This window comes from Argentina anserina, chromosome 6 (genome assembly GCF_933775445.1).
Source record: "Argentina anserina chromosome 6, drPotAnse1.1, whole genome shotgun sequence".
In the NCBI taxonomy this organism is placed as follows: Eukaryota; Viridiplantae; Streptophyta; class Magnoliopsida; order Rosales; family Rosaceae; genus Argentina; species Argentina anserina.
Window position 1 is genome coordinate 29,072,391 of NC_065877.1, and position 21,435 is coordinate 29,093,825.

At 37.3% G+C, this 21,435-nt stretch overlaps 1 protein-coding gene and 1 pseudogene across 3 annotated transcripts; both read left to right on the top strand.

The window, feature by feature from the left end:
- Nucleotides 1-44: 44 nt before the first annotated feature.
- On the top strand, nucleotides 45-10,252 carry LOC126797229 (beta-amyrin synthase-like; annotated as a pseudogene).
- A 4,153-nt stretch (nucleotides 10,253-14,405) lies between these two features.
- LOC126800569 (beta-amyrin synthase-like) lies at nucleotides 14,406-21,221 on the top strand. Of its 3 annotated transcripts, none has more exons than XM_050527950.1 (16): nucleotides 14,406-14,629; nucleotides 15,729-15,914; nucleotides 17,059-17,148; nucleotides 17,274-17,474; nucleotides 17,980-18,064; nucleotides 18,231-18,397; nucleotides 18,494-18,685; nucleotides 18,775-18,888; nucleotides 18,989-19,108; nucleotides 19,487-19,609; nucleotides 19,708-19,806; nucleotides 19,932-19,988; nucleotides 20,086-20,276; nucleotides 20,396-20,573; nucleotides 20,668-20,832; nucleotides 20,979-21,221. In XM_050527950.1, exons 1-16 carry the CDS (start codon nucleotides 14,420-14,422, stop codon nucleotides 21,096-21,098), a joined length of 2,298 nt encoding a protein of 765 aa, XP_050383907.1. In that variant the 5' UTR covers nucleotides 14,406-14,419; the 3' UTR covers nucleotides 21,099-21,221. The 3 variants fall into 3 exon arrangements, with proteins under 3 accessions (XP_050383907.1, XP_050383908.1, XP_050383909.1); XM_050527951.1 differs by having other exon boundaries at nucleotides 18,527-18,685; XM_050527952.1 differs by lacking the exon at nucleotides 17,059-17,148.
- Nucleotides 21,222-21,435: the final 214 nt, after the last annotated feature.

A 21,435-nucleotide genomic window follows, 5' to 3' on the forward strand; every position in this document is an offset into this window, starting at 1 on the left:
AAGTCCATTGAAGTTCGCAATCATATATAGCGGCATTCCATAACATGTGGAAGCTTAAGGTTGCAGAAGGTGGGGAGGATTCCTCACCTTACATATACAGCACGAACAACTTCGTCGGAAGGCAGACATGGGAGTTTGATCCCGATGCAGGGACCGATGAAGAGCGAGCTGAGGTTGAAGCAGCTCGTCTTCATTTCTACAAAAACCGCCATCAGGTTAAGGCCAGTGGTGATCTTCTTTGGAGAATGCAGGTATCTTTATTTTATTTAAGAATGCAGGTAAACACAAACCCGGTAAGCTTTGCAGTTCGTATGAGTAAAACAACAATATAACTCGCATATAAATACAAAAGAAAAATACTGAAAATATTTAATTATAAATGTACTCATGAGTTATTGGACGACCCATCTGGTTGTCCAATAATATCTAAAAAAACAAGTGCTCATGAGAAATCGGGCAACCCATCTGTTTACTCAAACACATTTATAATACGGGTACTCATGAGACCCAGGTACTCATCTGTTACCCAATATCCAAAAATATGGGTACTCATAAGCTGGTAATCCATCTGTTACCTCTCATGCCAGTACACCGGCAGACAGATTAGAGCTCTAACTGAATCATAACCGTCGCCCGACCAAGGCTAGGTTCCAACATGCCAACACGTCCGAAGACAGAAAAACGTTTTAACATAACTCAAGTTAAAACCACGCACAATACATTCCTCACATGTTATTGTACAAAAAGACAAGTGATTCATGCTTAAATAAAAAAATATCAATGCGATAAATAATCTCTGTATATAATATAGAAATGTGAAAGTATATAATATAGCAACTCATATATATGTATCGAATTCACTATTTATACACATACATAACTCACTATACCATATACATATCGTAGTTTGATCTTTTAAAGTAAGTGTAATTATGAATCTCCGAAATTGGAGAAGAGAGAGGGTCGGGGTGAGAGAGGGGGAGGGATGCGGGGTGAAAGGGAGAGAATGAGGGTTTCCGAAATTGAAAACCCTAGTTCCTAAAAATTCCTTTTTATACCCTTTTCTAAAATCGGAAACTAACTTCCGTCATTAATAACTTTCATGTACGACGTCCGATTAGAACGCGTTACGTGTCCACGAAATCATATCGACGAGATCTACAACTTTCATGAAGGAGTTTTCAAAAATGAGCGACGGAGTAAAAGTCGACTCCCGCGTCGCGGAAACATAACGTTTTTCCAATTTAGATTTCCGAAGACGGTTCCGTTTTCGATTTGACATCATCGTGAAGCGAAAAATACTCGATTTAATAAACTTACCAAGTTTATACATTTCTACGAATTCATACAAATTGAACCCGCAAAATCGGGTTATTACAATCCAACCGGGGACTCGTTTAAGAAGCATCTCGCAAGGATCCCATATTATCTATAGGTTGTTGAGGATGGGATGAAGATGCATATAATACCCCGAATTTTCGGGTTTAAATTCGTATCATTTCTTGTAAATTATTAGCTTGGTAATTCAAGTAAAATTGTCTTTTTATGCCTTCTAGTCGATGTCTTTGCGAAACGAAACTGATTTCGGAAATTTAAGTTGAAAAACATTAAGTTTTTTGTGGCTCGAGAGTTGACTTTTATTCCATCGCTCATCTATGAAAATTTCATTCACGGAAGTTGTAGAGCTCGTCGATGCGAGTTCGTGGACACGCAGCACACCTTAATTGAATGTCGTATGTGAAAGTTGTTAGCAACAAAAGTTTGGTTTCCGATTTTGAAAGGCTATAAAGGGACATTTTTAGAAACTTTCCAAAACTAGTAATTTTCCGCAGCTTGTCTCCCCGACCTTCATTTTCGCACTGAGCTTCTCCTCCGGCCACCGTGCTCGACACCATTGGTGTCGTTAAACTGCACGGCTGAGCCGCGTCGAACCGTGGTGGTGGCGATCCACCCCGTGCAGCGTTCCAGCCATGCCTTACAAAGCACAATGAGGGCTTTGTTGAGCTCGAATCGAGCCATTTCAGTTCCGAGAGCAGGGCATGAGGCGACCGTCGCAGGTCCTCTCTCCTCCTAGACACGAATCCACAGGCGGTGAAGCTCGAATCAAGTTGTTTCAGTTCTGATCTTCAATCCCCGATCTGAAATCTTGCAGCGGCGATCTCCGGCCGATTTGGGGCGAACCATAGGTATGGTTACGATCTACTCCTCATAATCTTCATCTTTGATGTTGGAAGTTTGTTGATTTGATGAAGTTTGGGTGGAAGTGGTGGTGTTGCGCGTGCCGCCGTCTAGGGCGGTGCATGGGAGCAGATGAGGGTGGCAGTGTAATAACCCTAAATTTCAAAACAATTTTTGAGTTTGATTGAATTCTATAAAATTGTGAAATTTCATTAGAATGAATGTGATTGGTTATGACGTTATGAAACGAGTAACGGTTACGTTCTCGGAAACGTTTAATTCGAAAAACGTTACGTTTCCGAACGAATATATCGACTTTTAATCCGTCACTCGGTTGCGAAAACTTCCTTCACGAAAGTTGTAGGGTTCGTCGATACGAGTTCGTGCATATGTGACGCGTTTGAATCGGACGTCGTACGTAAAAGTTATTAACAACGGAAGTTAGTTTTCGATTTGGAAAAGGGTATAAAAGGAAAAACTGAAGGGTTAGGGTTTCCATTTTCGGAAACCCTTCACCCCGCCTCCCTTTTTCCCTTTTCTCTCCCTCCCCTCGCGATTTTCTCCCTCCCCGAGCTCTCTCTCTCTCTCCCTCACTGTCCTCGCCGACGATCTCCATCACCGTTCGGCCGTGGTCTCCACCGCCTAGCACAGGAGCACCGCACGACTCTTCTCTGCAGACCCCGAGGTCGACGCATCTCCTAGCGATGTCGTGAACCTCCGCGCTCCAACCCGAGACCGCAAGCATCGCGCCACCATCGAGCACCACTTCGGCGACGCAAGGGCACGGGGGAGAGCTCCACGACGCCGATCCTCGCCCTTAGAGCCCTCCGCTATCGACCCAGGGGCACCCAAGTCCTCCCCGAAGAATCGAAACTCCACCGACGATCCGATCTTTCCAACGTCAAATCGGAGGTTTTAGCTTCGATTAAGGTATGATTTGTTGTAATTGATGGTTGGATTGTGATTGTTGATGAATTTTGGGATCGAATTGAGGAGATCGGAGGTGTGTGAGGAGGAGGGCTTACCGCCGCCTAGAGGCGGCGCATGGGGGTGCGTGGGTTAGTTTAGGAGGGGTCTGTGGTTGTGGGAAGGAAGAGGAGGAGGAGGAGGAGAGATTGGGTGCGGCGGTGGCAAGCTACGCGCCGTTCCTGGGCTCGCCGCGTGTGCCCCACGCGCTGCCACAGTGAGTGGCGCGTGACCGCCACGCGCGGCCGCCGGAGGTGGCGCGTGTACCCCACGCGCCGCCACGTGCGGCGGCGTGTGAACAGTGATTCCGAGAAGGGTATTCTGGTAATTTACTTAAGTACGGTAAACGTATATGTAAATTTTATTTACGCACGGTAAATGTAATTAAATTTTACCTACGGTAAATGTAAATATAAATTACTTTCAGTAAATGTAAAAAGTAATTTGTAAAAGGGTAATTTAGTAAATTCTATTTACTGAGATTGTATTTACATTTAAACAGTACGTATACGTACATAAATACATATATAGTATTTATACGTACAAAAAATACATATATAGTATTTATACGTACAGAAATACGTATATAGTATTTATACGTACAGAAATACGTATTAATTGAATATTTGTACAGTAACCATGAATAGTAACAGTGAACAGTAACACTAAGCAGTAACTTCGTAAAACCGAAAATTGCTGAACAGTAACCTATTATTACTGTTTCGGCATTTAAAAGTTTACGAAACGATTCTAAATTCTTTTCTTATCTTTTCAAGCTGATCGTTAAATCGAGGAAATGAATTATCTTCGGGAATTGTGGAATTTCGCTCAAGTCAATAAGGTGAGTAAAATCTCACATATTTACGAATCTACCCTCGCGGTGATTCAAGATTTTTCAAGAGTATTTAATAATGAATTACAACATGTATACAATTTAGTGGATTATATATATATACTATATAATGGTAATAAGTGCATATATATATAGTTCATTATATTATATACTGTTATTAATTCATTAGAAATAATCATTTTGATGACGGAAGATTGTGTATTGAGCATGTGTTGTGAAGTATGACATGTATATGATATAGTGGACTATATATATATTGTATAAATGGTAAATAAGTACGAATATATATAGTTTGCTATATAATATACTGTTATGATTTTATTGTGAATATATTGAGCATGTGATTTGAATTGTACAATATGATGTGAGATTGTTGTACGTGATTTTTAACATTGAGATTGTTAAAATGTTGATTTGTCTTCGGACGTGATTGGTACAATATGATGTGAGATTATTGTACGTGTTTGGCAAGTCGGAACCTAGCCTTTGGCCGGGCGAAAGTTACGATACAGTTAGAGCTCTAGTCTGTCTGCCATAGTACTGCATGTGAGGTAACTGGTGGTTATCTGCTCATGGGTACTCAGATTGTTTTGGATGTTGGGTAGCGGGTGGCTACCCAATATCGGCGGTGTATTACGAGAGGGGTAACAGATGTGTACCAGCGTTCTTGGTACCCGTATTATAAATGCATTTGGGTAACCAGAAAGGTTACTTAATTTCTCATGAGAACTTCTTTTCATATTTCTTTGGGACAACCAGATGGGCCGTCCATTGACTCATGAATGCATTTATATTTGTTTGATTTGTGGATTTTCGCATATGCATTAATATGCGAGTTTTATTTTCATTTTACTCATACGAGCTATAAGCTTACCGGGTTTGTGTTTACAATCCCGGTGCACCAATCCGATGGTGTAGGGGATAACTCTGCAGGTGCTGATTAGTGGAGATTGAGCAACGAATCCGGAGGCTCGAAGTCCTTCGCATCCTACTTGTGGTGAGGTTTTAGCGTGGATTTGTGTGTGAGAACTGGTGTGATTTTATTTGTGAGATTTGTGAGTGAGTTGTGAGGATTATTACATTTCCATTTTATGTATGGATTATAAATTTGGGTTGTAATAATTGGTTCGTCTGAGTTGTATTGAGAACTCAGAATTGATCCGCTGTGACACTTTAATGATTTCGATTTTATTGAGATTATTTTGTGTTTAACGACTTTAGAATTTTGAGTTTTTAAGCTCGAAATTTTGGGGTCGTTACAGGCAAGGACTAGGTAATAGGCCTAGGACGGTGTAGGAAGGAAATCGTTTGCCCTACGCGTGGCTGCCGGAGGGTGGCGCGTGAACAATCCCAGTTAGTACATGCATGAAAAAATCTTATTTATATGAAAGTTTTCTTTCATCCTTTTCAACATTGAAGTTTACTAGATATTGTGGTGCAGAGTTTTGGCAGTCAGCAGTGGGATGCTGGTTTCGCCATTCAAGCTTTGCTTGCTAGTAATCTCACGGATGAAGTTGAACCAGCGCTTGCTAGAGGACATGACTTCATAAAGAAATCTCAGTTCTATTTATATTTAGTCATAAACTTCTAATTAGGTCATGTTCTGTAACGACCTTAAAATTTCGAGCTTAAAAACTCAAAATTCTAAAGTCGTTAAACACAAAACAATCTCAAATAAATCGAAATCATTAAAATGTAACAGCGGATCAATTCTGAGTTCTCAATACAACTCAGGCAACCAAATTATTACAACCCAAATTTATAATCCATACATAAATGGAAATGTAATAATCCTCGGAAATCACTCACAAATCTCACAAATAAAATTACACAAATTCTCACACACAAATCCACGCTGAAACCTCACCACAAGTAGGATATGACGACGTCGAGCCTCTGTAGTCGTCACTCAACCTCCACTAATCAGCCCCTGCGGAATTATCCCCTACACCATCGAATTGGTGCACCGGGATTGTAAACACAAACCCGGTAAGCTTATAGCTCGTATGAGTAAAAATCAAAATATAATTCGCATATCAAAATATACGAAAGATCACAGAACACAAATATAAATGCCCTCATGAGTCAATGGACAGCCCATCTGGTTGTCCCAAAGAAAATGAAATGAAACGCTCATGAGAAAATTAAGTAACCCTTCTGGTTACCCAATGCATTTATAATACAGGTACCAAGAACGCTGGTACACATCTGTTACCCCTCTCGTAATACACCGCTGATATTGGATAGCCACCCGCTACCCAACATCCAAAATAAACTGAGTACCCATGAGCAGATAACCACATGTTACCTCACATGCAGTACTAAGGCAGACAGACTAGAGCTCTAACTGTATCGTAACTTTCGCCCGGCCAAAGGCTAGGTTTCGACTTGCCAAACACGTACAATAATCTCACATCATATTGTACCAAATATCAGATCCGAAGACAATTCACATTTTAACAATCTCAATGTTAAAATCACGTACAATAATCTCACATCATATTGTACCAATTCATGTCCGAAGACAAATCAATATTTTAACAATCTCAATTTTAAAATCACGTACAATAATCTCTCATCATATTGTACAATTCAAAACACATGCTCAATACATTCACAATAAAATCATAACAGTATATTATATAGCAAACTATATATATTCGTACTTATTTACCATTTATACAAGATATATATAGTCCACTATATTTTATACATGTCATATTTCACAACACATGCTCGATACACAATCTTCCGTCAATCAAAATGATCATTTTCTAATGAATTAATAACAGTATATAATATAATGAACTATATATATATATGCACTTATTACCATTATACAGTATATATATATATATATATATATATAATCCACTAAATTGTATACATGTTGTAATTCATTATTAAATACTCTTGCAAAATCTTGAATCACCGCAAGGGTAGATTCGTAAATATGTGAGATTTTACTCACCTTATCGACGCGAGCGTAATTCCATAATTCCCGATGATAATTCTTTTCCTTGATTTAACGATCACCTTGAAAAGATAAGAAAAGAATTTAGCATCGTTTCGAAAACCTTTAAATGCCGAAACAGTAATAATTGGTTACTGTTCAGCAATTTTCGGTTTTTCGAAGTTACTGTTCATTGTTACTGTTCATTGTTACTGTTCACGGTTACTGTACAAATACACAATTAATACGTATTTCTGTACGTATAAATACTATATACGTATTTCTGTACGTATAAGTACTATATACGTATTTTCTGTACGTATAAATACTATGTACGTATTTCTGTACGTATAAATACTATATTCGTATTTCTGTACGTATACGTACTGTTTAAATGTAAATACAAACTCAGTAATTAAAATTTACTAAATTACCCTTTTACAAATTACTTTTTACAATTACTGAAAGTAATTTATATTTACATTTACCGTAGGTAAAATTTAATTATATTTACCGTACGTAAATAAAATTTACATTTACATTTACCGTACACAGTAAATTACCAAAATACCCTTCTGTCAAAACTACTCACACCGCCGCACACGCGCCGACGCCAACCAAGGCGCGTGTGATGCCACCGCCGTGCCTAAACTCTCCCCCTCCTCCTCCCCTATCTTTCTACGGCCTCCGACTACCCCTAGGCTATCCATAGCCTCCTCACGCGCCGCCTCTAGGCGGCGGTATCTCCCACCCTCCTTCACTGCCGATTTCTTCCCCAATCTCTCCAAATCGAATCCCTAATCTCCCAATCACCCTCAAATCATCAAACAAGCACACGCACAACATCAAAATCATCAATCCTTACCTTGAACCTTGAATCGACGATGATTTGAGGTGCCGGTGGAGGAGGTCGAGCAGCAGTGGAGGTAGACGGCGATTCGAGGCTCAACTCTTTGGCGCGGGGGCTCCAGGGTGAGGAGGGGTGGTGGCGAGCTTGCCCGAGCTCGTCGACGATGGGGAAGCACGGCGATGAGGTCCCCGAGCTTCGATCTCTCCGCGTGGGATCGGGGAAGAGGCGAGAGAGAAAGAGAGATAGAGGGTTCGGTTCGAGAGGGAGAGGGAGATGGGAGATGGGAGAGAGAGCTCGGGGTCGAGAGGGAGAGAGAGAGAGAGGAAGGAAGCTCGGGAAGGAAGAAAGAAAAGAGAGAGAGAAAAGAGAGGGGGCGGCGGAAGAGAGAGAGAAGAGAGAAGAGGGTTTCTGAAAATAGAAACCCTACTTCACAAAATGTCATTTTATACCCCCCCTTAAAATCGGAAACTATCTTCCGTCAATAATAACTTTTACATACAACGTCCGATTCGAACGCGTCACATATCCACAAACTCGTAACGACGAGCTCTACAACTTTCGTGAAGAAAGTTTTCGCAACCGAGCGACGGAATAAAAGTCGATAAATTCGTTCGGAAACGTAACGTTTTTTTTGAATTAAACGTTCCGAGAACGTAACCGTTACTCGTTTCAAAACGTCGTAACCAAACACATTCATTCTAATGAAATTTCACAATTTTATAGAATTCAAATCAAACTCAATTATTGTTTGAAATTTAGGGTTATTACATGCTCTTTATTAGAAAATTAGAAATGTTATTCCACCCAATATTGTGTTCAGAGTTCTTAAGACTAGCTAATGACTCTACACTCACATTTTGAAGGTCAAGAACAACCCATCTGGTGACTTCAAAACCATGTACCGCCACATATCTAAAGGATCTTGGACTTTCTCCGATCAAGATCACGGATGGCAAGTTTCTGATTGCACTGCAGAAGGTTTAAAGGTATATATTTGAAGCCAATTATTCTTTTCCTCCATAGCCTCTTGGTTTATTACTCCATGCATGATTTTCTCACGATAGTTACTTCCACAGTGTTGCCTTCTGTTATCGATGCTGCCACCGGAGATAGTTGGTGAAAAAATGGAAATCGAGCGCCTATATGATTCTGTCAATATTCTACTTTCCCTACAGGTGATATAACTAGTCTAAATTAGCAATCAAATTTAGAAAAAGAAACTATTTAGTCTTCTATTTCACCCTACACAAGAGCTACGGACGTAACCTTACATTCAATGATTTTGATCAACTTAATTTCAGCTGTTTCAACCTGTCCCTTTCTAGCTGGATCTTTAGTTTATTACTTCTCTTTACTCATAAAAAATTGTTTGACATACTTTAAATATCACTTCAGAGCATAAATGGTGGTTTTGCAGCCTGGGAACCAGCAGGGGCAGCGAAGTGGTTAGAAGTAAGAATTTTAACAAATGAGTTAATCATGTGATGATTAGTTAAGTTGCCATATTAATCTCACACGTTTTGTCACCTCAGCTATTAAATCCAACAGAGTTCTTTGAGGACATTGTTATTGAGCATGAATATGTTGAGTGCACTGCATCTGCAATCCAGGCTTTAGTTTTTTTCAAGAAGCTACACCCCGGGCACAGGAAGGAAGAGATTGAACATTCCATCTCTGATGCCACACACTACCTTGAAAGCGTACAAATGTTGGATGGTTCATGGTACTTATGATAGAAGATTATGTTGGTGCCACATAGGTGAAAAACAAATAAGAAAAAACTTGATTATTAATAATACTAGCATGTTAATAGGTATGGAGATTGGGGAGTTTGCTTCACATATGGTACCTGGTTTGCACTAACAGGATTGGCAGCTTCCGGGAAGACTTATAGCACTTGTGCGGCCATGCGCAATGGAGTTAGCTTTCTACTTGCGGCGCAGGGAGATAACGGTGGTTGGGGAGAGAGCTATCTTTCATGTCCACAGAAGGTATATATTTCAAGATTTGAGTTTCTTAATTAGTCGTCCTTCGTTAATTAACTAAGATATGCAAGTAATATATCTTTCTGACTTGGGTAAAACAGACATACATTTCTCTCGAAGGAAACCGATCTAATCTAGTACAGACTGCTTGGGCTAAGATGGGTCTCATTCAGAAAGAGACCCGACACCTCTTCATCGTGCAGCAAAATTTATAATCAATTCTCAACTGGAAAATGGTGATTTTCCTCAGCAGGTATCTTTCTATGCATAACAAAATTAACTTGCATCTGGGCGGTGAAGAAGATACACACAAATTAACTTGGATATGTTAGTTTTACGTGGCACTTCCATTGTTTTGTAACTACTAATTAAACACTGCATTAATATGGCAGGAACTCACTGGAGCCTTCCAAAAGAACTGCATGCTACATTATGCAGCTTACAGAAATATATTCCCATTGTGGTAAAACAAATAATTATTTAAGTAATTGTAGTTCTATTATAGGTAATTACTTCACTTACCACATTTTATAAGTTTTTAAACAAATTATTGTAATGATGATAATTTTGTTTAATTATATGTAAATGTATAAAATGTGATAATTTTATTGTCAATGTCGTAATTTTGTTCAATCAATTACAAATGTTTGTATGGTATACAATGACCCCAATTTACAATATCATACCCAAGTTAATCACTGTCTATTGAGGTTCATTACTTCACTATAACATCTTTTGTTATCAAGCACTATCACTTGTTTTGTTTTGGTAACTATAAATTCTATTGAGACAAAAGAAGAAACAACCAGCTGAAGACAAACTTGAGAGGGAAAGATTAACAAGAGATAGCTACATACCAGAATTGTTTAGATACCTCGAGGCATGTGATACATGTATTTACTAATATCACAATAAATTTATTGTCATTGTGATATACAGGTAGATGTTTTGGGTAATATAGTTATATTAGTTATAATTACTTCATCCATAATATTTTACAAAATTATGAACAAATAGTTGTCAATATGGTAATTTTATTTAGTTATTTGTAAATATAAAAAACACATATTATAAATTTGTTCTCAATGTTGTAAATTTAGTTCAATAAAATTGTAATGGAGAGTATGTTATTCTCTATGAAGCACGGACACGTACTATGGGCAGCGTATTGCATGTCTGACATGGACACGGACACGTTTGGACACGCGAACTGACTGTGGACACGGCCCGGACACACGAGTATCAAAATCGGACACACACCAACTCATAATGAAAGTGAATGTGCTTATGGTGAGATTCGAATCTTGATCATCCAGACACTCAACAATTCCTCAACCATTCTAACAAATTCAGTTTTTGTTATATTTATGCACACTTTAATATATATAAAGAGAGAAACTCGCGATAAAAATAAGAATGCTTGTGGTGAGATTCGAACCTTAGTTATCCAAGGTACTTATTAAGTCCTTAGTCATTCTAACAAATTATGTTTTCATCATTTTAATACACACTTTGACATATATATACATCTAAAATTCTAAATACTTTCAAATTTATAAATTAATTTTTTAAATAAATATATATATATAATATTTAATTAACGTATCCACCACGTGTCCGTGTCCAAAAAAATTTCCAAGTATCCGTGTCCAATACGGACACAAGTATCCGTGTCCATGCTACTTAGGTTATACTTCAAGGTATTGTAGACGACCCCACTACAGACCAGCTAAACAAACGAATTCCAACAAACAAAACACTATCACCTGATCAATCAAAATGAAAATTCAAATCGCAATTATAGAACCATGGGAACACAGTGAAGACAGGAATATTGGAAAATTATAGCCATGATTGTGATCGCATCAATTGTTTTGTACTATATATCTACAAATCTACAATAATACAAAACAACTTCATCCTGCGAACCTAGATAAGATAAGGAAAGCGAAGCATGGAAAATGGTGTGGTGTAGAAATGAACGTGTACCAGCTAGGTAATGTACATTCAGATGCCATCAGTTTTGTTTGCAAGGTTCTGCTTTAGTCTCGGTCACTTGTTTCAGATGAACCCTAATTTTAATGATGGTGGTTCCCTCAAAAACACTCTACGTACGTACGCACTGTAAAAAACATGAGTATTAATTATAATATAATTAACAAGCCACATTTACATGGAGTTTGTGAGATTATGGGGGTTGGCCACACCACAAACCCACACTTGAGCCACATATAAATGTGCTTAATACTCCCTAATTTTTTGTAATGATGTTCTTCCCAATTCCCATCTAACCAGCCCTCAATCCTAGCAGTGTTGTCTAATAATGATTAGCAGAGCCGTCGGCGCTGACGTCGAGCTCGACGGCGATAACCCTCGTCTGCAGCGGCGCGGTGGTGGAAAGCTTGTTGATTTCCTCACAAATAGAATGGAGGCGATCGACGCGGCGACGATCTGGCAGCCGGCTTGAGCCAAATAAAGACAGAAGTCATGGCTGATGCAAGCAGGAGAAGCCCAATCAGTCATCGGAAGGAGGTTGAAACCAATCAGCGCTTTTGGCCTTAGATTATCTCTTCACCGTCGTTGCCATGGAGAAGAAGACGACAGCGAATGGAATAACATGTTACCCTTGGAAAATTGAAGATGAATCCGGACAAAAATAAGCCGAAGATCGATGCTTGGTTTAGCCATGTTGACAACCCATCACCGGTGTCACCAGATGGATTCGTCTATGCTCACTTTTCGATCCCCAACTCCAGCAACACCATCAAGATCCGCAACTTTCGACACGAGAAAGGAGAAGCCGTTTCCATCATCTCTTCAGCTTAATGTTCATCGATCTTCACAGTTGTTGTGTTGGTGAAAAAAACCCAATATACGAATTTAACCCACCAAATTACCCTCTATATTTTCACCCCTTCGTATTTACAACATCTTCGTATAGTGATGGAATACATGGGAGTATTTGTGTCCAAAATACTCTTGTCTTTATTAACAGTGGTCAACAACTCAGAAAGTGACACGTCTTTAAAAAAAATTGGTATAGGTCTACCTCGGTAGAATAAAGCCGAACTCTTTTAGGTATGATGTACCCACTTTGTCGTGGACAAGAAATTGAGTGGATGCGCAACAATTGAGAGGATGTAGTGTAACTTTCATGAATCTGTTATGTTGTGGAGTGTATGACATTTTTTTTTCCGCAACTCTTGAATTTCATCATCATTAAAAAAATAAAAACAACTATAGTTTTATTGTGCCTGTGGGATTGGCAGCACTTCCAGCACATTTATGTGTTTGTGTTTTGTATCACATAAATAGACTAAGATTGATGAATGATCTTTTAGAAGTTATTGAAGATTTTAAATTATTGAATAGACAGTTCTATATAAAGTTTACCGTGTTTTGACCCGATCTCTATTAACACGTCTTAAATTTTTTTTTTTACGTATGATGTACCCACTTTGTCGTGGATAAGAAAATGAGTGGATGCGCAACAATTGAAAGGATGAAGTGTAACATTCATGAATTTGTTATGTTGTGGAGCGTATGACATGTTTGTTTTCCGCAACTCTTGAATTTTATCATCATTAGAAAACAAAAATAACTCTAGTTTTATTGTGCCTGTGGGATTGGCAGCACTTCCAGCACATTTATGTGTTTGTGTTTTGTATCACATAAATAGACTAAGATCGATGAATGGCCTTTTATAAATTATTGAAGATTTTAAATTATTAAATAGACGGTTCTATATAAAGTTTACCGTGTTTTGACCCGATTTCTATTAACACGTCTTAAACGTTTTTTTTACGTATGATGTACCCACTTTGTCATGCACAAGCAATTGAGTGGATGCGCAACAATTGAGAGGATGTAGTGTAACTTTCATAAATCTGTTATGTTGTGGAGTGTATGACATGTTTTTTTTTTCTCGCAACTCTTGAATTTCATCATCATTAAAAAAAATAAAAACAACTCTAGTTTTATTGTGCCCGTGGGGCTTCCAGCACATTTATGTGTTTGTGTTTTGTATCACATAAATAGACTAAGATCAATGAATGGCCTTTTATAAATTATTGAAGATTTTAAATTATTGAATAGACGGTTCTATATAAAGTTTACCATGTTTTGACCCGATCTGTATTAACACGTCTTAAACATTTTTTTACATATGATGTACCCACTTTGTCGTGGAAAAGCAATTGAGTGGATGCGCAATAATTGAGAGGATGTAGTGTAACTTTCATGAATCTGTTATGTTGTGGAGTGTATGACATTTTTTTTCCACAACTCTTGAATTTCATCATCATTTAAAATAAAATAAAAACAACTCTAGTTTTATTGTGCCTGTGGGATTGGCAGCACTTCCAACATATTTTTTTGTTTGTGTTTTGTATCACATAAATAGACTAAGATCGATGAATGACCTTCTAGAATTTATTAAAGATTTTAAATTATTGAATAGACGGTTCTATATAAAGTTTACCGTGTTTTGACCCGATCTCTATTAATACAAGAAATTTAAAAATTTGCTCAGTAATTTTCATCTACTAGCGTATCAATGAATGTATCATTATAAAGGAAGGCAACTAATCTCGCTACATACTTGACGTCCACATATTGAAACTAGCAATATTAACATGTGGAAGCTTAAGGTTGCAGAAGGTGGAGAAAGTAATTTCTCGGGTTACCTTCACAGCACAAACAACTTTGTGGGAAGGCAAACTTGGGAGTTTGATCCTAATGCAGGAACTGCTGAAGAGAGAGCAGAGGTTGAAGCAGCTCGTCTTCATTTCTACAACAAACGCCATCAGGTTAAGCCTAGTGGTGATCTTCTTTGGAGATTGCAGGTACATTTATACAATGGATTACTTTTCTTAGTTGATGTACGTCCATCTTTTCATCGGCATCGCTGCGTCGGTATTAATGTTCCCTAAGGTACTTCAAAACTTTCGTCTTTCGGTAACCTGCCTTGTCTATACCAAGGACTAAAATATCCACGATTGTGGAAATATCGACGGTCCGAAAAATGGAAATTTCGAGATATATCGATAGTGATAAAAAAATCGATTGATTTTATGAAAGTTGGTGGTAATGTTTAAAGTCTATACACTAAATGACATGTATACATTAAGTTTATTATATCAACTATCTACCTTACTTCTAGATATATATGATATATATTTATTGAAAATGACTTAGTAAATTAAGTCCTCACAACTTTATATATAATCCATGATAATTTACTAATATTACATTTTATTTGAGTATAAGATGTATAAGAACATGTAATTATTTTTTTGGATAACATGTAATTATACTTTATAAACTGAAGTTTTGGATGTTTTGGTGGTATATAGATTAAAAGTTGGCATTACCCAACATTTGTTGTTGCTGCACCCATGGTTTGGATGTTTGTTTTACACTCTCACAACCATGGTTTGAATCCCTTGTTAGAGAATTTTGTTGAATTCGAACTTATTTGGCTTAAATGGGCTGAATTTGTGTTGTTGGGCCGCGGAAATAGTGACGATATAAGGCAAGTTTCGGTTAATTATCCGAAATATCGTCATATATCGCGATATTTCGAATATATCGCACGAAACAAACTTGGTATGATGAGATAATTTCGTCACCCGAGAAAAACGAAATTTTCACCGATATTTCGTCGAAAATGTCGATTTTTCAGACCTTGGTCTATACATACGCTTGCACCGAAATGTTCTTTTAGTTAGTCACTAATTTTGGCATTTTGCCCTCATTAAGCAAACGGAAAACTTCGTCGCTTCGGAGCTCAATCTAGCTATTAGGGTTATGACGTTAAATGATGTTTGATATTTTTTTTCTATTATAATGTTTAATTTCATGTTAAATTCTGGATGGTATTAATAGATTATTAATTTAATTATTCATTTTATTTTATTTTATTTTATACGTACATACTTACAGTTCCTAAGAGAGAAGAACTTCAATCAAACAATCCCTTCGGTTACAGTTCAAGATGGCGAGGTTATCACACATGAAAAGACCACAGATGCACTGAGAAGGTCTGTCCACTTCTTCTCAGCTTTGCAGGCAAGCGATGGCCATTGGCCTGCGGAAAATGCAGGCCCTTTGTTCTTCCTTCCTCCTCTGGTCAGTAATTATCTTCTCTAGACCTAAAGTATAAATCTATACCATTATAACCAAAACAAGTTTTGTCAACCAAAAGTCTTGTGAAAATGCATTAATAATCCTGGATTATAGATTAAATGAAAATAGATTTTAATATATGAAGGATATAGTCATAAAAATTAAATTAATAAATAATAATAAAAATTTTTAAAAAAATAATGAATCAAGAAGTTATTTTACATATCTAACTTCTTTCTACGATAACTACATTTTACAGTTATTTTTTTTAAATAAGTTCTGAAAAATAAACGTGTGGGCCAGTATTATTTACAGTACGTCATCCATCAGACCATCAGTACCCTCTTAAACGTTTGTAAATTAAATAAAGATCAGAGATACATATATACAAGTGTGCGAGTGCAGACGCATCCCATCGATGATCGATCCACCTTTCAAATTAACCTTAAACAAACTGGGCAATATTGGTGATCATTCAATTAAGTCTAACTAGAATCTCGAAAATTAAAAGTTATGATTGGTAGCATGTGTTAAGTGTTTACAATCACAGTACGCATGCTAATACATAGATCGATTTATAAAATACTTAATCATGTGTTAATTGTAAAAGTTTTGCTATTTTCTTTAATTGTGTTACAATTGGAGGTAGAGGTGGCAAACGGGCCGGGTCGGTCCATTTTAAACAGGCCAAAACCGGGTTCGGACCGACTTATTTATTTATCGTGTCGGACTCGGATCGGGCCATTTGCTTAAATATTAAGCCCGGCCCGGCCTACGGCCCAAGGTCATGTCGGGCAGGGCCCGTATCGTGCCAAAAAGCAGGCCGCTCGGCCCATTAGCATTATATGACACAATTAAAATAAAAAATATTATGTATTTTGAATATTTGTTTTATATAACTATTTAGAGTAGTAAAATAAATAAAATACTACAATACATTCATAATCTTATTTTTAAAACGTTACGTATCTCAAAATAATGACAATTTGGAGCTCTCATTTTTTATTAGTATAAAGTTTATACCAATTTATCTCTCTCTCTCTTTTCTCTCTAAAATAAAATTCTTTTACTAAGTACGTGCTATGTTGTAAGTTTATAAACTACCAACTGAATGTCTGAATGTTTACTTTCTACCCTAAATTTTCAGGTCATGGTTATGTACATTACAGGACATCTTAACAGTGTATTCTCAAATGAGCATCGTAAAGAAATTTTGCGTTACATATACTATCATCAGGTCCCTGTAGTCATAGTTTGATATTAGCCGCAGTTTTTTATATATCCAGCTATTAATTCTGCATACTTCAATCTGCAACCGTATAGACAATGTTGATTATTCATGTATATTGTGCGGTATACCAGAATGAAGATGGTGGGTGGGGACTACATATTGAAGGTCACAGCATTATGTTCACCACAGCTCTCAGCTACATTTGTATGCGTATTCTCGGAGAAGGACCTGATGATGGTGGCCAAGACAAAGCTTGTCCAAGAGCAAGAAAGTGGATTCTTGATCATGGTGGTGTCACGCACATACCCTCTTGGGGAAAAACCTGGCTTTCGGTAGAAACATTTATCCCATGGCTGATAAATCTGTTCAGTTTCACTGATGTTGATCATTACGTACTTAATTAATTTGTTTCAAATAAGAGATTTTAATGGACCAAATTAACTGGCTTACTATATAACTACCATTGTACTTTAAATTTTACAAACTATATTTTTGTACTGATCGGGGTGTTGTTTGTTAAAAATTGAGGTTAAAACTTATATTGAAAGGATATTTCTGTTAACAGCGCAACAGGCTATATAGGAATATATAAGGAAAAGGTTGTACTGTTTTGTTTCCTACCAAGGATATACCAATGCGGTAATCTGGATTTGTTCTCCTTGAACTATTCTTTACTTCTTCTGCATTTTCAATTGAATAAACCATATGCATGATTTTCCAACAGTGTGTAGTTGCATTAGGCTCAAATGCTGCATGTGCTTATAGCCTTATACTGAGATATACAAAAGAATAATTTTGACAAATGACAATACGTACGTATGAAACTATTTCCTGTAGATACTTGGTTTGTTTGATTGGTCTGGAAGCAACCCTATGCCCCCAGAGTTTTGGATTCTTCCTTCATTTCTTCCTATGCATCCAGGTAATTGGCACAGTTGACTGCTCTCCTTTAAAATAAGCAATTTTTTTTTTCCATTTTCCATCTTGAAATGCCATAACTCCTATTGGTGCTAATTTCCATGTGTTGGTGCATGTTTTTAGTTTGATTGACTTTGATTCTAATCACTTCATCATATATTTAAATGCAGCAAAAATTTGGTGTTACTGTAGGATGGTTTACATGCCAATGTCATACCTTTACGGAAGAAGGTTCGTTGGCCCAGTTACACCTCTCATTCTTGAATTGAGGGATGAACTCTTTTTACAACCTTACAATGAAATCAATTGGAAGAAAGTACGTCACCTATGTGCCAAAGTGAGTATGTCAACTTTGTTTACTTCAAATTTCATGCCATAATTCAATAGTTTATATGCAAGAGCTGAATCACCTTATCACACTAATCTCATGCAGGAGGATATCTACTACCCTCATCCTTGGATACAGGACCTCCTTTGGGATAGCTTCTACATCTGCACAGAGCCTCTTCTTACTAGTTGGCCCTTCAACCAGTTGATCAGAGAAAAGGCTCTTCAATTGACGATGAGGCATATTCATTACGAAGATGAGAACAGCCGATACATTACCATGGGGTGTGTGGAAAAGGTAATAAGGTGTATGGAGAAAATAGTTTCCTTATATTCAAGAATTATCCTAGTCCTAACTGAAGTTCTGGTATTTGCTTGACAATATAGGTGTTATGTATGCTCGCCTGTTGGGCTGAAGATCCAAATGGGGACTATTTCAAGAAGCATCTCGCAAGGATCCCTGATTATTTATGGGTTGCTGAAGATGGGATGAAGATGCAAGTTAGTACGCTGTCACAACAAGCTAGATACAACGCGCATGTGTGTGTGTGTTTTATTCTCAATATTAGTAATTTACCAGCTCATAAATATTGATTTGCAGAGTTTTGGAAGTCAAGAGTGGGATACTAGTTTTGCCATTCAAGCGTTGATTGCTAGCAATCTCACGGATGAAATTGGACCAACACTCGCTAGCGGACATGACTTCATAAAGAAATCCCAGGTTTATATATATCTTGTTCTAGTTAAGTCACTTGCCAATATATTGTCATGGATGTTTTTCTTCTTTTTCAAATCTAAGTCCAATTATTTGATTGGAGAGAAAATTATAACCGGTTTGCATGTTATACATTCAATAACACACTAGGTTTTTGAACAAATTCATAGTGGTCAATGTTGTAATTTAATTTTGTCTAAATTTTTGTAAACAAGTGATACATTGGTTTACATATATACTATGATAATATTGTTCTCAATGTTGTAATTTGAATCATGTATATTGTAATTTTTGTTCAAGTATATGTAAAATTGAGTGAATGCGTTCGATTAGCCTAGTGACTATATATATATATATATATATATATGCACTTGAATCTTGAAGGTCAAGAACAACCCATCTGGTGACTTCAAAAGCATGTATCGCCACATCTCTAAAGGATCGTGGACTTTCTCCGATCAAGATCATGGTTGGCAAGTTTCTGATTGCACTGCAGAAGGTTTAAAGGTAAATTTGACTTGAAAATTATTACTTATTACTATCTACCATAGCCTAATGGTTATTACTTATTACTACATGGTTTTCTCATCATAAGCACTTCACAGTGTTGCCTTCTGTTATCGGTGATGCCATCGGAGATAGTTGGTGAAAAAATGGAAACCGAGTGCTTGTATGATTCTGTCAATGTTCTACTTTCCCTACAGGTGATGTAACTTAAATAATTAACTTGTCGACATAAAGAGTATAATTGTGTCTCTCTACTCGATTCACTGGTTCATTACATTTCTCTACTCATAATAAAATGCTCTGACGTTACATATCACTGTAGAGCACGAATGGTGGTTTTCCAGCCTGGGAACCAGCAGGAGCAGCAGAGTGGCTAGAAGTAAGAGTTTTAACAAATGAGTTGATCATTCCCAAAAAAAAATGAAACTCTATCAAATGAGTTGGCATATCAATTCTTACTCATTTTATTTCCTCAGCTGCTAAATCCAACAGAAATCATGGCGGACATTATGATTGAGCATGAACATGTTGAGTGCACTTCAGCAGCAATCCAAGCTTTAGTTTTGTTTAAGAAGCTATACCCTGGGCACAGGAAGGAAGAGGTCGAACGTTCTATCTCCAATGCCACACAGTATCTTGAAAACACACAAATGCCTGATGGGTCATGGTATATGCTCTTTTCCAGGCAATTGACTTATGATCGATGTGAAATTGTATTGGTTTCACGAAGCACATAAATGAAAGGAACGTGACTAAGTAAACTCTTATAAACATGCATTTGAACAGGTATGGAGAGTGGGGAATTTGCTTCACATATGGTACCTGGTTTGCACTAGGAGGATTGGCAGCTGCTGGGAAAACCTACAACACTTGCACAGCCATGCGAAAAGGAAGTAGCTTTCTACTTGCGGTGCAGAGAGAGAATGGTGGTTGGGGAGAGAGCTTTCTTTCATGTCCACGAATGGTAATTCAGGCTTTGAGTTTCTAATTAATAGTTTAATACTTCTTTAACTAAGATGTGTAACTCAATATCGATCTCTCTGACTTGGGTCATACAGACATATATTCATCTAGAAGGAGACCGATCCAATCTAGTACAGACTGCTTGGGCTATGATGGGTCTCATTCATGCGGGACAAGCAGAAAGAGACCCGAGACCTCTTCATCGTGCAGCAAAGTTTATAATCAATTCACAACTGGAAAATGGTGATTTTCCCCAACAGGTATATATCTTTCTTTGTATAACAAATAACATGCATCAAGGTAGCAAGTGAAGAATATATACGGAAATTATATATAGTCTGTTAATTTTATGCAGTACTTGAAGTGTTGTTTTGTAACTACAGTAAACATTGAATAAATATGGCAGGAAATCACTGGAGCCTTCAAGAAGAACTGCATGCTACATTATGCAGCGTATCGGAATATATTCCCACTGTGGGCTCTTGCAGAATATCGCAATCGGGTTCCCTTGCCTTCCGAGTGTTGATCTGCTCACCATATTATGTAACTCCTCAAAAATAAAGGATCAAACATGATACTCTATAGATGAAATTTCTTAATTAATATGAATAGAAACGGATCCCAATATCTGTAGTACAGTTTTCCTACATTTTTTTTAGGCAAATTCAGTCTTCCTACTAATTTTCCCGAACTTGATTTGGTTGAGAAGTGTCACCAATATCACAAGCAATTGTCTAACTATTCTGTTCTTACAAATTATGAGTTAAGTTTATAATTACCACACTCAAGAATTTCTTCTCAACTCGTATTTTAGTCTCGCTACTTCGCTACTATAACGTCCAACAGATCAAGTGCACACAAAT